The sequence below is a fragment of the Carettochelys insculpta genome, chromosome 3 (assembly GCF_033958435.1).
Source record: "Carettochelys insculpta isolate YL-2023 chromosome 3, ASM3395843v1, whole genome shotgun sequence".
In the NCBI taxonomy this organism is placed as follows: domain Eukaryota; kingdom Metazoa; phylum Chordata; order Testudines; family Carettochelyidae; genus Carettochelys; species Carettochelys insculpta.
The window spans coordinates 20,375,832-20,396,904 of record NC_134139.1 but is presented as its reverse complement, the minus strand read 5'-3'; the positions used below and the strand labels follow the sequence as shown (position 1 = coordinate 20,396,904).

Below are 21,073 nucleotides of genomic sequence, written 5' to 3'. Positions count from 1 at the left end.
CTCAGTCCTTCATTCCAGTAAAGATTCAAGAGCCACACTTAGGACCCTGGGGATTTACACCCCTCCATACAGAAAGAAAAAGTACTACCCTCAACAAAGACGGTACCAATACCAGCAACAGCGTCCCCAGTACCACAGGGGTTACGAGCAAGGGCAACATCAACAGCACCAGCAGTACAGAACTCCCAGGCGACGTTCCCAACAGAGCCGTGCGTCCTCGGGGTAGGGCCAAAGGCCACAAGTTTGACACACAGATCCAGGGCTGCGCCATCACTACCATCGCACAAGGTCATCTGAAGCGGTTATTCCACCATCGCCTCCGACCATTCTATGACCAGTGGCAAAGGATCACCACAGACAAATGGGTGCTGGAGATCATAACCACGGGGTATGCCATCCCCTTCCAGTCGCTCCCACCGCCACGACCTCCACCCAGGCCGCACCTCCAGGAGGCCTCCCACGTAGTGAGGCTCAAGCAGGAGGTAGACCATCTCATGCTCATAGGGGCAGTGCAAAGAGTGCCGGAGCAACTGCAAGGGAGAGGGTTCTACTCGAGGTACTTCCTCACGGAGAAAAAGACAGGAGGCTGGAGGCCCATCTTAGATCTTCGAGGCCTCAACCGGTACCTGCGCAAGCAATGCTTTCGGATGATCACAATCGCCTCCATCCTTACGGCACTAGACGATGGAGACTGGTTCGCAGCCCTCGACTTACAAGACGCGTATTTTCACATAACTATCCATCCGGCTCACTGACGATTCCGCCGGTTTCATGGTAGGCAAAGAACATTTTCAACACGAGGTCCTACCGTTTGGCCTCTCCTCGGCCCCCAGAGTCTTCACCAAGACCTTGGCAGTGGTGTCAGCCTACCTGCACAGACAGGGGGTATTTATATTCCAGTATCTGGATGACTGCCTACTCAAAGGGGCCTCGAAGGAGGAGGTACTACGCATGATACGCGTCACAGCAGGCACGTTCTCTTCGCTCGGCCTGGTTATCAATCTGACAAAATCAAAGATAGATCCCACACAGGACATAGAGTTCATAGGGGCACGCATAAATTCTATTACAGCGAGAGTGTATCTACCAGAGACTTGCTTTCGGGCCATCGGCTCCCTCGTGCAAGTCATCCCCTTCAGCCCTACGGTGCCGGTTCTGACGTGCTTACAGCTGCTGGGCCACATGGCAGCAGCGACGTTCGTAGTACAGAACGCCAGGTTACACATGCGCAGCATGCAGCACTGGCTGGTGAGCATATACAAACCGGCAGCACACACCGTGCACAGGGTGGCATCGCCCACAACAGAGGTGCGCAAATCCCTGCAATGGTGGGTAAACCCCGAGAACCTGCTAACAGGGGTGCCCTTCCACCAACCACAAATATCGGTTTTTCTTACTACAGATGCCTCCCTCATAGGGTGGGGAGCACACATGGGCGAAGAGGTGACGCAAGGGCTGTGGTCCTCCACGGAGCAGTCACTGCACATAAATATACTGGAGCTCAGAGCAGTGTTCAACGCCTGCAGACGCTTTCGAGACCATATACAAGGCAAAATAGTCGGGATCAGTACAGACAATACCTCCACCATGTTTTATATAAATCGGCAAGGAGGAGCTCGGTCCCGTGCCTTCTGTGCGGAAGCAGTCCGGTTGTGGAACTGCTACATCGCCAACAATATAACCTTGAAAGCCTCGTACTTACCAGGCGCTCACAATGTGAGGGCAGACCAGCTGAGCAGGCGTTTTGCACTCACGCACGAGTGGCAGATCCGTCCTGATCTGCTGCGACCGATTTTTCACGCATGGGGTTTTCCCCAGATAGACCTGTTTGCTACTCAACACAACAAGAAGTGCCCACAATTCTGCTCCAGGGCAGGACTGGGATGGGGGTCCCTGGGGGCCGCATTTGCGATCTCCTGGAGGGGCCCCCTGCTTTATGCTTTCCCTCCCACAGTGCTCATCCACAAAGTGTTGCAGAAAGCCAGGAGGGAAGGAGCCCGAATGATCCTGATAGTCCCAACATGGGATCGACAGCAATGGTTCCCCCTACTCCTGCGCATGTCGGACCGGCCACCGATGCCCCTTCCGGTGGCGCCGGATCTGCTCACGCAAGCCCAGGGGTCCATAGTGCATCCACACCCCCAAGGCCTGCGACTACAAGCGTGGTTAATCCATGGCTCAGCTCCCTAGAGAACACATGTACGGAGGAAGTGCAGCAAGTCCTAGAAAGTAGCAGGAGGACTTCCACCAGGAAGACCTACAAGCAGAAATGGACTCGCTTCACGGCATGGTGTTCTACCAAACAGCTAGCCCCCCTTTTCGGTGCCTACGCCTGTGATATTAGAGTATTTACTGGACCTCAAGAGAGGAGGACTCTCACTATCCTCGTTAAAGGTCCACCTTGCCGCTATTTCGGCATTCAGACACAAAGAGGAAGGGCACACGGTGTTCGCCCATCCCATGGTTACCAGGTTCCTCAAAGGGTTGGTAAACCTATACCCACCTCGGAAACCGCTTCCACCTTCGTGGAACTTGGACCTGGTGCTTAATGTGAAAACGGGACCACCGTTCGAGCCTTTGGCCACGGTTTCCCTCCACCTCCTTACGATACAGACGACCTTTCTTCTCGCAATCATGTCAGCTCGCAGGGTGAGCGAGCTTGTGGCAGTTATGGCAACGCCACCCTGCGCTGTTTTTTCCAAGGAGGAGGTAACCATACGGCTGCATCCAGCCTTTGTTCCTAAAGTTTCTTCTGAGTTTCATATTAACGAACCTGTCGTTTTACCCTCGTTTTATCCAAAGCCTCATAACTCTAACAAAGAGGCGCGCCTACACCTCCTGGACATGAGGAGGGCGCTAGCCTTCTATATAGACAGGACCAAGTCCTTCCGGAAAACGGATAGACTCCTAGTCTCTATCGCTCCCAAATCAAAAGGAGAATGTCTCTCTTCACAGAGAATCTCGAAGCACATTGTATCTTGCATAAAAATGTGCTACGAACTCAAAAAGACTCCTTTACTGGCCACGCCCAGGGCTCATTCCACTAGGGCGGTGGCGGCATCAACAGCCTTTTTCAAGGGCGTTGCGCTAAAAGACATTTGCAGAGCGGCGACCTGGTCATCCTATGACACCTTCGCCAAACATTACGCCCTTCACAGGGTATTCCAAGAGGATACCCGTCTCTCGACAGCGGTCCTCTCGGGGACAAGCTGCACATAATCCGATTACCCACCTCCTATCTTGGGTTACTGCTGGGTAGTCACCTAATGTGGAGCACCCACGGGGACACTCGAAGAAGAAGAAAAGGTTACTCACCGTAGTAATGGTGGCTCTTCGAGATGTGTCCCCGTGGGTGCTCCACTACCCGCCCATCCTCCCCGCTTCGGATCTCTGTTTAGTGTTTTGCAGGAGCATCCGAGGCAGTTGGTCAAGGAACTGGCGGGGACCGGATCGCGCACGTGGCCAGGAGCGCGCAAGGGAGCGGCGCGCACCGGCGCATGCGCGGTCCGGCAGAAACTGCTTGGAAGATCCGATCTGCGGCGCCGGGCGAGCCCGACACCTAATGTGGAGCACCCACGGGGACACATCTCGAAGAACCACCGTTACTACGGTGAGTAACCTTTCTTTTCTCTGCTCAATTCTTTAGCTAGTAGTCTATTGTAGTATTAATATCAAAACAAAAAAGCGGTCAAGTAGCACTTACAAGACTAACAAAATAATTTATTAGGTGAGCTTTTGTGGGACAGACCCACTTCTTTAGACCATAGCCATACCAGAACAGACTCAATATTTAAGGCATAGAGAACCAAAAACAGTAATCAAGGTTGACAAATCAGAAGAAAATTACCGAAGTGAGCAAATAGTTCTTGAAGAAATGTAAATAGTTTTAGTACTTGATATAGTCTTAGTGTTTTAACTAAGAGCCAAGACGGGGCTTTCCATCTCCCTGGTCACTGGGGAATGCCTGGCTCCCCAGGCTTTAAGACTTGTTCAAAATGTGGCAAACATATGCCCAAAAGTGACCCCCATTCAGCCTGTTTGATTTGCTTGGGGGAAGGATACTTGCTCTCTGTCCAATTTGTAAGACCTTTAAGCCCAGAACTTTTAAAAGATAGGGCCTGACGCCTTAAAGTCCTCTGAATGGAGGTGCCTCTTAAGCCTCAAGAGTCTCCAGCAGGAGCGGAGCCTCCTCGGTACAAAGTGCACCAGCACCGTCGATCACGGTGCCACCTAAGGACTCCTGGCACTGAGAGCAGGTGCAGGGACTGTCGCCTTCTTGGCACCATAGAAGTCAATCTCCAGTGCCGATGAAGAGGAAGAGACACAAGAGGCATCACTCACTGAAGTCAAAGTCCAAGGCTGCGGTGTGCACTGCCAAAGGGTGGGAGGTGCGTCTGTTGAAGTCGGTATGGAACAGGAGCCCGCAGGCACATGCATGGGTTGAATGTGCAAGGCTACCAAAGATCTCCAAGTAGGAGCACAGGGAGATGCACATACATCTCTGAGTGTCCCACTAGAGGGAGACACATCTCGAAGAACCATGATTGTGCATGGTGAGTATCTTCCTCTTCTTGCTTCTAAGTCCTCTTAGAAGATGGCTGGGCTGGAACCACAGTTTCACAGAAGCTAGAGTTTCTGTAGTGATCTTACCATTTAGTAACCTCTTATTTTCATTTTGGAAGCAAGGCAAACTGGTAGAATAACCATTCCAACCGTTATTTATGACTTAAACAGTAATAGAGCATGGAATTGTGTCTATGACTATCTCACTGCTGCTATAACTCGTAACTATTCCGTGTCCAGAATGATGCTATTCTAGAATAGACTATTGCTGGTTTTGCCCTACATCCCAGAGGAAAGTAGTGAGGGGGGTTATTGAAGCATAGACTCAACTTCCTGTCTTGAGATTTCAGTATATAGTCAAGATGAACATAGCTATTTCTCTCACTAACTACACTATATATTTTAGTGAGCACAAGATTTGAACCTAATTAGTTGTATTGCATGTGATATTTTCCTGCAGCTGTTAAATAAATATGCCATTGTAATAATTGCTGCTTATAGGAGTTGGTTCACTGATGCTCATACACGAACTTGCCATTTGGTGGTTGACTTGCAAAGTCTCTCAATTTTTCCTTTCTGTCTCAGGCTTGCTTTTTTGAAGGGTAACTCATTCAAACATTTAATTTTCAAAGAATGGGGATTTATTGCAGATCATACAAATTAAGCAATTGCCTATTCTTCAGTAAGAAACTGTTCTCTCAAGATACAGGTTATAGTAGATCTAGGCTCTCCCATTTTCACAGAGTTTGGGTAATATGTATTTGTTAATGCTTTGAAAATTGTGGGCCCTAGATGTTATTGCAGCCATTCTTTAGCCACTTTCTGGGAGGGAGATATAAAAGCTTTGAAAACTCTGTAATAACACTTGGAGAATTCTGGATTGGTTTATACTGGGAGCATAGATGTAAAGCATGGGGATTTACTACCACCTACACCTTTTGCAAGCAATCATAGGAAAGTAATTCGTTCTTCTCCCTTGACTGTACTTTTTAAATTGTGTTGTACAGGAGGTCATACTAGCTAATCATTATGGTCTTCTTTAGCTCTAAAATCTAGGCATTTCTGTTCCACTGAAGTATGATATATTGTATTTCATGGGTGCGCTGTCCAATTTTTGTTACAAAAACTCCATGATGATCATCTCTGTTAAGAGGTTTTGAAAGAAATCATGTAAGCTAGCATGAATGATAATTTTTTTACTTTTAAAGTAGATCCTCTAAAACTCAGTGGGGAAAACTGTCGAGATGCTAGAATGGTTAAATATTTATGATGTATACTTTTGTGGCAGAGAGAGTAATAATTAGGTCGTGTCAGTATCTACAAGGATTTTAGGAAAGCAGGGAGGTAAATGTTATCCAATAGAGCAGTGTTTCCCACATAGCATTCCATAGAACCCCACGGTTCCGCAAAGTGAAAGTAAGAAAATTTCAGTATGACAGCTGACTTGTCTGCAGCTCCTGGCCCTGTTGTCACTGAAACAGTAGAACTAAATTTAATTGGTTTTAACGTTCAGCAGGGTGGTGAGAGGGATCCAGCTGTTAAACCAACTGAATTTAATTCCATTATTTCAGCGATGGCAGGGCAGGGAGCTGCAGAGAGCCCCTCACTGGCCCCACTACGTGAGCAGCCACATATGTGGCCCGGCTTACACCCGCCAGCGGAACATCTGTACACCAGTCTTTCTCCTGATGGGCACATGTGGCTGCCCAGCATAGACTCCCCAGTTACTGCCACAGAAGGGTTAGTCCCCGAGGCCTGTTTGGGGCTAAGGAGGTTTAATCCTTAGGATGCGGGGATGGGTTTGGGGCTGAGAGCAGTTAAGCTTGGAGGTGGGGGTGTCTGGATTTGGGGCCTCAAGCAGGTAAAGCCTGGAGATATGGGGCGGGTTTGAGGGCCGAGGGGGTTTGAACCTGGGAATGGGGTTCCTCAAAATTCTTTTGAGTTTAAAAGGGTTCCGTGGCCAAATAAAATTGGGAAACACTGCAATGGATTAAGTATTTCTTTGCACACATTCTTCACACTTTTAAATTGACTTTTATAATACAACTGTTTTACTTTCACCCCTTCACCCCTCTAAAGACAGACACTCTAAGAGAGTTTTCTTAAAAAAAAAAAAAAAAAAGTCATTTTTTCCTTAACTTTTCTTATTCTTGCAGCATAGGCAGCCCATGGGCCCCCTTCACTTCCCAACTGGGGTGCACAGCACCCAGAGCTTGTGACCCCCAGATTTGGCCCCTTTGAGAGGTGTGCAGGGTACAGTAGGTAGGCAACCTGCCTGAGGCTCCCACTGGGCCAGGGGATGATGATGGGCTGGTTTTGGCCTGCAGGCTGAATTTCCCCACCCCGTCCTGTACTGCGCAGACCAACACCCCACATCAGTGGTTTTTAATCTTCCCAGACTACTGTACTCCTTTCAGGAGTCTGATTTGGCTTGCATGTCCCTGAGTTTCACCTCATTTAAAAACTAACTGCTTGCAGAATCAAACAGAAATATGGAAGTGTCACAGCAGACAAGTTGTGGGAAAATGGCTGAGTGTCTCTCTCTCTCTCTACCATATAATTACAAAATAAAACAGTCACAATATAAATATTGTACTTCCACTTCAGTGTGATACTTAAGCCATTTATTCACTCATGAACCTTCTTAGAAGTCCAGGCCCCTCCTCTCAGGCTGAAGCATGTAATATAGCTTCATGTGGCCTCCTGCGGCAGGAGGCCTCAGGCACTTTCCTTGCTTGCCCACCTGCTAATGTCAGCCCTGCACTTTTGAGCCCCCTAAATCCATTCCATGACCACCCCAGGGGCAGCAACAGCCACACTGAGAAACACTGATTTAGACGAGTATCCTTCTGAAGACCTCTGAGTACCCCCCTGGATACATGAACCCTGTCTGAGAACCACTGCCCTCCCTAGACATTGTTCATTCTAAACAGAGAACATGGGCAAGTGGGAGCGCAGTATGTTAACGGAACAAAGCCTAACTAAGTGAACTGGCACTCAGAGCTACTTTATTTCCCTTAAATGTTTCTCCAGCTCCAATTGTAGGCAGCTGAGGAAGCAATATTCAGCGTAGAGAAGTACACAAATTGTGCAGTGAGTGTTCAGTATGCGTTTGCAGCTTTGGAGGCAGAATCAGTCCTGTCAGTAACTGACAGCGGGAGAAAATTCTCCTCTTGAAGAGCCTGCCTTTTTTTTTCCCCCTCTTGCCTCCATAGTTGCACGCAGTAGCCAGACTTACTGCTGCAGAACAGCAAGATAAACCATTATACCAAACACAGTCTTTGGTAAAGTTCTGATCTGGCTAAGCTGGCAGGGGCACCAGCTTGCTTTCCTGGACCTTATTATTTTCTCTCACCTTGGTTTGGAGGTATGTCAGCTTTGCCTACCCCAGCTGCTACTTTCCTGTTCCATATGTGCATTGCTGATGACGTAGTGGTGACCCTAGCTTAGTTGTTGGTGAAGATTTAAACTGGGATTTCTGGATCTAAGAATATGGACCTTCACTGCCTAAGCAAAAGTACCACATCTCCTGACTTGGAGGTTGTAGCTGACAAATATTTCTTCATATGGTCCAACCAATAAAGGGGACACAGAGCTACTGTTAGTGTGTAGTACAGACGTTGATCAGGGAAACATGTCTTGAGTTAGAGACTCACAGGGATGGGAGAGACCCCCGCAAGTTATTGACTCCAACCACCTGCTAAAGCAGGACCAGTCCCAACTAAATCATCGTAGTCTGGACTTTGTCAAGCTGAGACTTAGAAACCTTCTAGGGATGGAGATTTCTTCACCTCTCTAGGTAACATATTCCAGTGCTTCATCACCCTTCTGGTGAAATAGTTTTTCTTAATAGCCAACCTAGACCTCTTCCACTGCAACTTGAGACCATTGGTCCACACTCTGTCACCTGTCACCACTGAAAACACCCTCGTTCATTCCTCTTTGTAATCCACCTTCAGGTAGTTGAAGGCTGCTATCAAATCTCCCCTCAGTTTTCTCTTCTTTAGACTAAATAAGCCTAAATCCCTTAGACTCTCCTCATAAGTCATGTGCTCCAGCCCCCTAATCACTTGCCCTCTGCTGGACTCTCTCCAGTGCATCCACATCTTTTTTGTAATGGGAGGTTCAGAACTGGACACAGTATTCCAGATGTGGCCTCACCACGTATGAGTTTCATACATTCACACCAGTTCAAACTCCTGTACAGGCCACAGCTTGTAATGAACCAACTGGTTGGATTGTTTGTATGGACTGAACCTAGGACCACAATCAAAAAGGATGAACCTCTTCAGATTAAGCTAGAGACAACCAGAAATTGCGACTCATAAGTCCTTTATATGGTTCAGCATCTAGGTGGGACAAAGAGCCTTACTTATTGTGGAGTATGCTGATGGTACAGACAGGCTGGTAGATTGGGAGTTGTCTGCTGTAATGAAGAGAGATTGTACAAGTATGGCTGCTGAAGGAAGCTGTAGTGTGCCTCATTAGGGGACAGAGAAATTCTACATCTTGAAGCTCTGCATGAAAAAAACAAGTTAGTAAGGTAGTCCATTTTTGCTGAATGTTACCTGAATATGTATGAATTTTCCATGATTATCTGATCGTGTTCTTTGCTTTGTGACAAACCTGTGTGATCTGTGAGCTCCTAGACAAGAACAAGGTGGGTTAATGACAGATACTTTATCACAGAAGTGGCCAAGGACATGTGTATGGGTTTTTTCCTCCATTTCCACTGTTGCCCAAAAAAGGGATGTGGATGTCCCTAGAGGGTCCCTAGTGGTTGAGAAAGCAGTTGTCCTCAAGACTGGGTAACATGACTCTTTGTCCCTACCAAAGATAGCAGATACCATCTTTGAGGTACCACCATTGATGTAAAAGAGATTGTTAGGAGGAAAACATTAGCCCTACCACTATCCTGGAATCAGCTTGGAAGAACAGGAATTCGAGGAATCCAAATATGAAAAGGATTGATAACAGCCTCACTAACTAATGCATTCAGCTTTTATATACAGGACACCTCTTGGTCTCAAGAAGTGGGTCTGTCCCACGAAAGCTCACCTAATAAACCATTTTGCTAGTCTTTAAAGTGCTACTTGACTGCTTTTTGTTTTTATAAGGTGGTGACTTTGGACTGAAAGATCTCAGAAGTGGGTGCTGGCTCTGCAAGCCACAGTTCTAGTTTCTGCAACAAAGCATCACTGATCACAAATCGGTTTTTTATTCCCAAAGTCAACTCCAATTTACCATCAATTTTGAGTGCTATTATCATTCAGTCCTAAAGCTTTTCCCTGTGAGGAAATGGCATGTCATGCAGTGACTGAGAGAGGTCCTTAAATTTTTTTAAAACATTGTCATCCTACTCTTAGAGGAAAGAAGGTATCAAAATCTGTGATCTCAGAATGACTCGGTGCAAATGTGAGGTACAGAAGCAAGGAGAAAGCAATTGTACAATAGCAGGAGATGGCAGAGCAGAACCATGGTATGAGGAAATATGTAGGACAACCTTCACATTTTCATGAAATTTTGTAAGGCTTTTTCTGCGCTACAGCTTGTATTAGCATAACTTCATAAGTGCTATGTTGGCAGGAGAGCTTTTCCCACTGACATAACTTCTGCTGCTCGCGAAGGTGGTTTTATTATTTCGACAGGAGAAGTTTTGGTGTATGGCATCTTCACCAGAGGTGCTGTATCAGTAGAGCTATGCCACTTCAGCATTCTGTGTGCAGACAATGATTAAAGATACACGTGCAATTATGATGTTACGGGATGCCGTCCACACTTGAGAGTGGCTGTTACCCCGTTCTTCAACCTGGGGAGCCTCACAATAGTTTGCTGCTCTAGATTGCAACCTGGGCTCCTCACAAGCAGCATTGTTACACTGATTATTGATGCATAGCCACAGTTGTGGCCCAGCAACTTGACCACAGCAGCTAGTTCGTAAATGCCAGCAAGGCTTACTTCTGGAAGCCTTGGCTACTATTTGTGGCCTGACCCCAACACACTCCCAGTAATATTCTCTCTAATCTTATTCCATCCATGCGTGAAATAAATTTGTATGTTAATCAAGGCATGTACGAGTGTATGCCATTAGTAGAAATAAAAAACCTAGCTGGGCAGTATCTGAATCTCTCAGGTGTCCACACGAGCTCACCGACTCCCAGTCCTGGGTGTTCCCCCTAAGAAGGTATGTTCTGCATGGTCCAATCCTCTCCTCAACAATCCAGATGCATTAGATCTGTTATCCCTCCAAGCGGCTTCTTATACAACAGTTTCTTACCATAAATTGAGTTACCAACACAGTTTAGTTTAAAGACAAGACTGGAATTTTAATTAGAGGATAAAACAAGTTTCTTTAACTGCAAAAAGAGAGTTTCAGTGAATACAGGTGTAAGTCATTACAGTCAGAAATGGTTAAAAGAGAAAATAAAGATAAAACACTTTCTAAACTTAAACTAAACTTGGCTCAAGTCGAATTGTTACCACATGCTTCCAGTAACAGGGCTGCTCAAATTTCAGATTGGGGACTGCTTCCAAAGTACATCGGCTTTCTTTTGTTGTCGTAGATCAGTGTTTCTCAAAGTGGGCCATGGACCTTCCTTGGGAAAGCCACTAGCGGGTCCATGCCTCTTTGTTTACCCAAAGCAGGGGTCTGCAACCCAGCTAGCAAGAAGAGCTGTTTTTTTCAAATTCAGTTACAAAATCAATACTTCAAGAGCCACAGTACACATGAATATGAGACAGTGCTTAATAAACAACATCAAAGTTTTAAACTCATTTTAGGGCAAACTCTGTCCCTATGATACCAAAATAAGATATTTTTGCACAGAGGATCTAGGCCTCATCTACTCCACATGCTTTTAAAGGCGTTTGTGGAATTAGAGCTGTAAACATAATTGTGTCCAATGCTTACTACTCATGTAATAAGTGGTAGCAAATAGTGTTTCCCAAACAGTAGAAGATTCAGTTAGCTAACGGAACTTTTCTTGCAGCTGGTTGAAATCATTAACAGCTGTTTGCTGGCAGGGTGATGGCTGCATAATCATACGTCCAGTTCTCTTATCTAAGCCTTTTTGACACCAGGGCTGTGTCTACACTAGCCAGAAACTTTGAAATGGCCATGCAAATGGCCATTTCGAAGTTTAGTAATGGAGCGCTGAAATACATATTCAGTGCCTCATTAGCATGCGGGCAGCCGCGGCACTTTGTAAGTTACACGGCTCACTGCCGCGCGGCTTGTCCAGAGGGGGCTCCTTTTCGAAAGGACCCCAGCTACTTCGAAGTCCCCTTATTCCTATGAGCAGGTGGGAATAAGGGGACTTCGAAGTAGCCGGGGTCCTTTTGAAAAGGTGCCCTGTCTGGATGAGCTGCGTGGCAGCGAGCCACGTCAATTTCGAAGTGCCATGGCTGCCCGCGTGCTAATGAGGCACTGAATATGTATTTCAGCGCTCCATTAGTAAACTTCGAAACGGCCATGCAAATGGCTATTTCAAAGTTTACTAATGTAGTGTTAGACGTAGCCCAGGAGACTGGCTCGCTGCCTTCTTAAATTGTCAGGGAGATTTGAGTGATCAGTATGGGTCCATCGATTGGTCATTGAGAGACACTGTTCTATAAAAGAAGACAACACCAAGTGCATTGCGTTATGTACTGATAGTGATGCTCTGCATGCATATCCTGCAGGCATTCCCAGAATGAGGGACTCTGCTGCGCACCCTCCCTGTACCGGGTGGTAGCACGAGGCCCTGTGGGCAATCGCTGCTTTGCTGAACCAAAGTCACTGCTTTGCATGACCTGAGAGGGGGAGGTGGGAAAGTCAAGAGCTGGCCAGTCTGGAGATAGCTGCCATTGCCTCAGCGGCAGAAAAGCAGGGTTATTACAGAATCCATAGCCGCATCTGGTGCTGCAAGTTACTCCTTAAAGAGCTGCAGGTTGCTGACATCTGACCTAAAGCATCCGTAGCTACAGAGCCTCATGCCTCCCATTGGCCGTGGTTCACTGTTTCTAGCCCAAGGGGACTATGGGACGCAACTTTCCCAAATATCAGAGGGGTAGCCGTTAGTCTGGGTCTGAGTCTGCTGTCCACTTTGAGAAACATTGTTTCAAGATTAGAGAGAGAACTTAAGATTTTGCCCCTTGCTTTTATAGTTCAGTCACCCTTTGGAATTGCATTTTCTGAAGTTACTCCGTGATAAATTTCACTTCCATTTTCAGGACAGAGATGGAGTCCTCGTGAAGGTGTGTCTACAGTACGCAGCGTTTAGCAACAAGGCTGGGTTGCCACAGCCCTGTCGCTGAAAGTCGGCGTGTGCGAATGCAAAGGCTGACGGAAATACTTCCGCATCCAAGCAGCGGATTTCTAGCCCCTGCTCACAAAGCAGCATTCAAACATGCCCTTGCTGTGGCAAAGCCTTGTCATTCATCGAGGGTGGAGGGTGCTAAAAGAGGTTTCATGCTGTGGTTAGCTAAAAAGCAGATTTGCCTTTTCTCCCTCTTGCTGTCTCAAGGAATTTGTTTAGATGAAAATACATATAAGTAGTAAACAGACATGCCTTTAAAACTTACTTGACCAGTTCTGCCTAATGAGCTACATGGGTTGGACCATGTGCTCCCATCATTATTTGGGGGAAGTCATAACTTTGCATATAAGGTTACTACACACACATTATGATGATGATATTGACCAGTGAGTTTCTCGCTTTCAGATGATAATTCACAAGGTGCGAGTTGTACAATGATTATTACAGTAGTATGGAACTAGTCTTGTAACAGTAACATGACATATGCTTTAAAAAAATTGTTCAGGATGACTACTCTTGTGAAGAATACTTACGCAAAATATATTGTTGAAAAATTTTAACTAGCATCAAATGCAAAATATTGCATCAAGTGCAGTTTTAAATTTTGGGTGTCGCTAATTGAATTAAAAGATGTGTTTGTGCAGACTTACAGAAGATCTGTTTTCTACAACAATCATCATTGTAGCTGAAAAGTTGTTACTAAGGTCTATCACTCTAAAGTTGCTTTAAACTTGATCGTGATTGTGATAAAATGGGTTCTGTTCCTATGTAGGCTACTATATTCTTGTACTGACAGGCTGCTGGGTGGGTGGATGGGAGAGGTTCTACTTTTGAGTTTGATGGAGAAGTTTGACCGAGTCTCATAAAAAAGTCTTGCAAGATTTCAGCTATCAAAATTGCAGTAGCTTTGCCGTGTCCACCAGTCTTTTTAACTCTGCATAGTGAAAATATCAAACAGATTTCCAGTATGGTAGTAAAATATGTGTGTGTGTTGGCATAACAAAGTAACATTGTTACTTTCTGTTTTACATAAACAAAAGCATATTTGCATAATTGCCTTTCTTTAAATATTGCCATCAATGGTAAGTTTAATGGTAGAGTTTAATAATTTAGTACTAGTTGTTAAAATCATTCATGATTATTTCAGTTGTTTAAGCCTTTATATTGAAATGAATGTGAATGAAAGAAATGACTGGTGCTTTCAGATGGAACCACCAAACACCTTGCTGAACCCCCCTTCCCTCCCCGCCTGTGTTCTCCTGGCTCAGGGTTTCAGAGAGAGGACGCTGCAGAACTAACTGCAGTGCCAGAACACGTCATGTGTAGGAGACATGTGATCATAAATAAGAATTAGCTTAACTTCAATCCTTTAAAATCTTGAGTCAGCATACAGTTGTTATAGTGAGTTAGAAGATTGTGTGCTATGGCTAGTCCCAGGGGAAAAACTGGTAAGTGTCTTTTGGTAGAAAAGATTGCTTACTGTAAAAGGTTTGAGGTGATTGCAAAGTTTTTATACAACAGCTGAGATGTGTAATAATTGTGATGCTGGAAGAAAAATATTGAATTAAATAAATCAGAGTGAACATTATAATTAAGTAGCAAATTTGTATAGTAAAATCTTTCTGAAAACGGTTTTCTTCACCCTTTAGTTGACGCAGATGAGATTAAACGACTAGGAAAGAGATTTAAGAAGCTTGATTTAGACAACTCTGGTTCTTTGAGTGTGGAAGAATTCATGTCTTTGCCTGAGTTACAACAGAACCCGTTAGTACAGCGAGTAATAGATATATTTGACACAGATGGGAATGGAGAAGTGGACTTTAAAGGTAAGATAGTGTTCCAGAATACATATGATGGCCATTTTCTTAGAAGATCTGTCTCTTGGAAACTTGGTTAATTTCTGGTTTGATGTGTTTTTTCAAAAAAAAAAAATTTCTGTAAGACCAAAATATGATGTGAAGTCCACATAGAAATTTAACATGCTTATAAAAATACTTCTATATATTAAAAATAGATGCTATCAATTCCTGTGAAAGTGTGAATAAAATAAATTTATTCCCTGAAGCATAACCAAATATAACATAGTTTCTGTTGTTTTTAGCTGTTTAATAATGTTTCTTATTATTCATATTCTTAACTTTGCTTTTGTTCTTGATGCCCATTTTAGAGTATATTAGTGTAACAATATCTATCTTGGCATACTAAAAAATATTTTTCTCATTAACATGAAAAAGACCTGATGGGTAGAAGAGAATTGCAAATATGAGAGTTCAGTTTCACTTGACTTTTAAGAGACACGTGGAACCGATCTTGGAACCGATCTTGGAACTATTAGCAAGAATCTTGAAAGATGGGCAAAGTTCCAGAGGACTAGAAAAGGGAAAACATAGTACCTGTTTTTAAAATAGGGAAGTAAGATCCGAGCAATTATAGATCATTTGGCCTAAGTTTGATATCTGAAAAGATGCCAGAACTGTTTGGGATTTTGCAGCTTATGGTAGTTATTATTTCCACTCCAGTGTTTGCTTTGTACTTTTTTTTAACTATTTCAGCTACAGATTTTTATAATTAGGTCAGCATTTACCTTCCTGGACTTCAGAAGGTCCTGCTCAGGAGTCTGAGTCTATGTACCTTAAAGAGTAGTTTTGTTGATTCTTCGCTATTACTCATGTGAGTAAGGGCTGCAAGATCTGGCTCTGGAAATTAACATGGTTTTGAAGTTTGTTTAATATCATTTTGTTAATATTCACATTTATAATACCCTCCTAAAATACTTTTTACATGTCTGTTTTATTAAAAATACGGTGACATTAATAGAATCCAAGATGAAACTTAGGGCATGATTTGATATGTACAGAACACACCACAGTTCCAATTAAAGTTAATACAATAGGAGTTCCGAGTCTTTATTTACATAAATTGTGTTCCCTGGGGTATTTTAAGTAAATGTTGATGTGCATTAGTACAGTAGGCATGGTGTTTGGTTTGAAATGCTTCCTGCTGATGGAAGCTAGAACTGCCTTCCGAAGGATGTGGCAACACTGAGGTAAGCTTTGTTCTAAGGACATTTCCCAGTAATGTAGACCTTTTTAAAAAAAACAACTGTTTTCTTTTTTAAAATTTCTAAATATTCTGGTTTCTCTTTGCAATAAACGGGGCTTTTAAAATATGTATACACGACTGATTTTTAAATGCTTTTCCCGCCCTGTATTCTTCAGAATTTATAGAGGGAGTCTCCCAGTTCAGTGTCAAAGGGGATAAGGAGCAGAAGCTGAGGTGTAAGTACTTTTAATTTTTGTGACAGCTTTTCTGATCTCTTTCCAAATGTAGTTTGCCTTTAATAAAACTATGGGAAATCACTTTTCCCTCTTGGGGAGCCTGTTTTCTGAGTGAGAGCAGCAGCATCAGATTATCTTGCAGGAGCTGAGACTCCCTAACTGTTGAGGCGGTCATTGTCCCGTCACAGAAATGGCTGTGTGCTGCCTCTGCAGCATTGTTGCATTCCCTACTCAATGAGCAAATCGGAGTCCACATCCCTTTTAGGATATAGGAATTATATATGAGCAGTGCACATGACCTTGGTTTTGACAGTATGGAGGTCAGATTAGATTTTTTTCGTTATACAGTAAAACAAATACTTAACGGTTCCTGCAAAAATTTGCAGGATCTTTCAGAAGCATAATGTGGTCTAACCTTTGCTTCTCCTTTCGATCCTTATTGCACTAATCAAGATATAATATGGCTGGAAAAATGAAAGTTGCTATCATAAAAAACACTCCCCCACCCCTAGATCTAGAATATGTCCAAACTGCCTGAATGAGTTAGGCTGTTGATTAGCCATTCCACAAAAGGCCATGGTTTTCTCTCTAATATGAGTGGCCCAGCACATACTGCAGTCCTCTATGCTGAAATTTTTTCTTGCTTGTTTAATGTGACCAGTGTTTAATGGAATAGTTTTACACTCAGGGCTCATCTACACTTCAGACATTATAGGGGTACAGGTGTGCCTCTGTAGCACTTCAGTGTATGCACTACCTACCCTGATGGAGGGGAGGGGTGGTGTCTTCTATGTGCATAGGTAATCCACCTCCCTGAAAGGCAGCACTTAGGTCAACAGCAGAGGTTTTCTACTGAACTAGCACTGTCTACACAGGGACTTACACGTTGTCTTGCGACACCACTCAAATGGTTGGTTTAACTTTGTTCATCAGGGATGTAAAAAAGGACAATCTATATTTTAATCCTGACCAGGCCTGAGAGTAAAAATCTAAAAGGTTAAATAAATTATAGTAAATTGTTTGCTGCACTGTGTCTGATATAGTGGGATCCTGGTCTCTCAGGATGTGTATATTCATGACTTAAAAATCAGCATGACTCTACAGAAAACAATGCAAAACCTGTTTCTCAGTTGTGCATATGAAATACATAGCTATCTATGTATGCACCTTCTGAGGAGTGTGCAATCTAATTGAAAATTTTATTAGTAGGTTATATTTACTATTGAATTTTCCCTTAACTCACTTCTGTAGTTGCTTTCCGGATTTATGATATGGACAAAGATGGCTATATCTCCAATGGGGAGCTCTTCCAAGTGCTGAAGATGATGGTTGGGAACAATCTCAAAGACACTCAGTTACAGCAAATTGTAGACAAAACCATAATTAATGCAGATAAGGATGGTGATGGAAGAATATCTTTTGAAGAATTCTGTGCTGTAAGTATATTTTATGGAAAGCTGTTAATATTTGTATTTTACATATAATTTTAGTAAATCTAGATTGACATAAAGAGACTGGTTTTTCCATGGTTATATTTTAAATAAGACCATTACAGTGGTCTTATAGTAAGCAAAATTCATCACAAAACAGGTGACTGTATGATTCAGCATTTAGATGTTTCAGTGGCTAACACCTGTCTATAGAAAAAAATATTGTGCTGAAAATGCAGTGATATAAATTTGGCATCCTTTTTATTGAGCTGTATAAAAACCAGTTGAAAACTACCCACTCGTTTATTGCATCCCACCTCTCTTCCTCTCTAGCTCCCCTCCTATGTTCTTTGATTTCCCCTAAGTGTTTTTCTCTTATGTTTTGTTGATATATTTTTTTTTAAAAAGTCCTCTCCCTCCATGGTCATTTTTTCCTTGAACCTTTCTCTTGTTTCAACTGCACTACTTTCCCCGTTTCATTTGCACACCCATTCCTTCACTGTTCCTTTCCTCCTTGGTTTTGCATTTTCCCTGAGTTCTCTGAGCATATTTTGCTGCTTCTGGAAACTTCTTGAGTGCGTCCCATATTTTTTGTGCATGCCCTTTCTTCAAGGACAGTGGCCTTCCATAAGTTCTTCGTTCTTCCTGGTGATTTCCTCAGGGTTAACTGTCAATCCATGATAGACTTCCTATTCAGGGTGACGTGTGTGTGTGTGAAAATCATAACTGATTAATTGGGAGGTCAGTGGATCTAAGAGAGAAAAAGCTGGTATGATTTATCTTCTGGTTCTCGCTATGTGAATTGCACTAATGTGGGTACACGTAACCTACTTGTCAAAACATACACCCCCCTTATATGTTACTTGTGAATTTGGCCTGCTCAGTCTATGGGTGTTGTAAGCTGGTACGAAAATGCCAGAAAAGAGGGAATCAACAGAAAAAGCAAATATCTGGAGGTGGGCAGTTGCTCAGAGGATGCAAGTAGATGTACGTTTGTTTGTGGTTTGTTGTTAATATAATTCTACTAATTCTCAGTTTTCTTACTTCAATATTTTTCATTCTCTTCAGGTTGTAGGGGGCCTAGATATCCACAAAAAGATGGTGGTAGATGTGTGACTCTTTTTAGGGCACCACCCAACACTTTTGCTTTCTTCTCCATCTCTGAAGATCTGCTCAAGACGTCCAGCAACGCTCTCTGTGTATTTAAATGGAAGTATTTTTCTCTGTGAAGCCACATTTTCCAACATGAGCCTCATGAAGCCAACTAAGTGTTATTGAACTTGATTCTCTCAATAACTCAGTGTAGCACTTTAAAGTCTGAAGGACAGCAAGATGGAAAGAGCATATCAGTGTGGTGGAGAAAGGGAAGGGGTTGGCTTTTTAATTTATTTTTCTTCATCTTTTATAACAAGGAAATATCTATCTATATATATGTGTGTCTATTTATATATAGATATATATGTAGCTTTCTATATGTAGTAGTTAGTTGGGCTTTAATTTAATATACTTGATTCAGAAACAAAACTATAGTACAAAGTGCCAAGCAGAACATTAACAGTTCAATATATGGATATACATCCTTACTTTTATTTCACACAGTTTTATATATGTATAGTAGAAGAATGTAAAAATTTAACAGGGTGGTAGGTCAACTGTTTTCCTTTTCCCGTGACTGTTCAGGTGTTTCTATATATTGACTGGCTGACAAAACATTGCTTCCTGTTAATTGACCTTAATTACTTTTTTGTAAAACAGGAGACTGTTTATTTATACCTGTTAATATATTACCAGAGACTGTCTCTCTTTACTAAATAACTTGTAGTACAGCTCTGCTTAATAGTATGAGGAAAATGTAGTTTTTAATGCAAATGCCAAGAACTTGTCCTTGTATGCATATAGTAACTGCAGCATGCGTATATGGTCACTTCATTCTGTCACCTACTAACTGGGAACAGTTGCATCTATTAAATAGCCCTAATGATACATAAATCAGCTGTGAGATTCATTTCAGATACAACAGCTGAAGATGTTTGCAGTCATGATTTCTCTTGCACTTAGCTTAATAAAATTTAGGATTGATGTAATTGTGCAGGGTTCCCATTTATTCGTTATACATTGCTTAGTGTGAGATTATAAATTTTTTCTTGACACTAACTGTTCATAGTTTCCTTTCTCCATTTTGAAAAAGTACTACAGGTAGCATAAATAGCTGGTAATATTATATATATATATATATATATATGTCTATATCCATAGAGATATATATGTACATAAGATTCCTAGAGGAGGAAAATTTTGTTAACCTATGCCATAGAGAAGGAGGAAATTTCACATTATCTAAATTTATACCTCTCCCTTTTCTCCAGTGCTTCACTTGGAGATTTGTTTTTCTTGTCTAGATTTGTCCATATCATGATTTCTGATGGAGGGTAACTTGATATATTTGTGTGATATAAAAGTAGTGAGCCATGTTTTACAACTTTATATCATCCCTTCCCTTTTCTGCAATGGTACTATTGGCTAGAAGAAATATGCATTGACTCAATTTTAGGATAGTACATCTTTTCCGGTATAGCAGTTTTTCTATTTAAAATGTTTTATAATCAGCAGTGGAAAGGGCAGGTTGTATGAACCTACTTAAATGGAGCACCTGTCTGCCATAGCTGTTCCTTCAACTGAGTGCTGCACATCATGGGCTCTGTCTGTGAGAGAGAAATCCAGGTGCTTGGTGTCCTTGCATGACATGAAGTTTTGCATGTAGATCGAATTGAAATGTTCCTCTTGTTTACATAATTTGCATAATTTAAAAAGATGATGTTGCCAAACTTTGGTAAATGTTAATGTTCAAACCGAAAATCTCCACTACATGTAACTTTCTTCCTCTGGATCAGTACGTGGCTTATAATCCCAGCCAGTGGTTGTATCTGTTCCATTGTCAACTGCCATGTGCTCTGCTTCAAGGGGGAACTAGTCTTTTGTGAATTTTTTGTACATAAGTATTTGTTACAAACATTTTAGCAAATGCTTTCTATTTCTCTTACTTGCTTGTGCATATCTTGGCTGGCGTTATAGAAAATAGTGCTATTATTTCCTTATCGGGAGGGGGATAAGGTTTTTTTTTAGTTTGTGCGGGGAAAATGGCTTATGTTTAGTTTTTCCTCTGCATGCTACATCATATGTTGTGGGAACTATAGAATCATTATACTATATGAATAAAACATATTTGAATCTTGCCTTAATGTTCTAAATGTTTTTGTTGAGCTTTGTCAGGTGTGCTAGGTTTATATTTCAAAATTAATTCTGCAGAACTCAATTTCACAGGTGTTAGTCTAAATTAAGGTTACTAGTACTTATAAAATGTTTATTGAAAGCTTTGTTAGAAGATGCAAACTGTTAATGGAAACATAGCCAGTCTTCCATTTGTAATGCTTCTAAGTCCTGTTTTTTTTGTTTTTTTGTTTTTTTTAAAATGGGGACGTGTGATTCTGTAAAAGTTACTTTACTC

At 42.6% G+C, this 21,073-nt stretch overlaps 1 protein-coding gene across 1 annotated transcript in view; it reads left to right on the top strand.

Moving 5' to 3' along the window:
- Positions 1-20,801, top strand: part of PPP3R1 (protein phosphatase 3 regulatory subunit B, alpha) — a 76,604-nt gene extending 55,803 nt beyond the window's left edge. Inside the window, exons 3-6 of the mRNA XM_074989443.1 lie at positions 14,510-14,686; positions 16,079-16,138; positions 17,390-17,574; positions 18,637-20,801. Of these exons, the coding sequence (XP_074845544.1) occupies positions 14,510-14,686; positions 16,079-16,138; positions 17,390-17,574; positions 18,637-18,684 (470 nt within the window). The 3' untranslated portion in view covers positions 18,685-20,801. The remainder of the gene's footprint in view (positions 1-14,509; positions 14,687-16,078; positions 16,139-17,389; positions 17,575-18,636) is intronic.
- Positions 20,802-21,073: the final 272 nt, after the last annotated feature.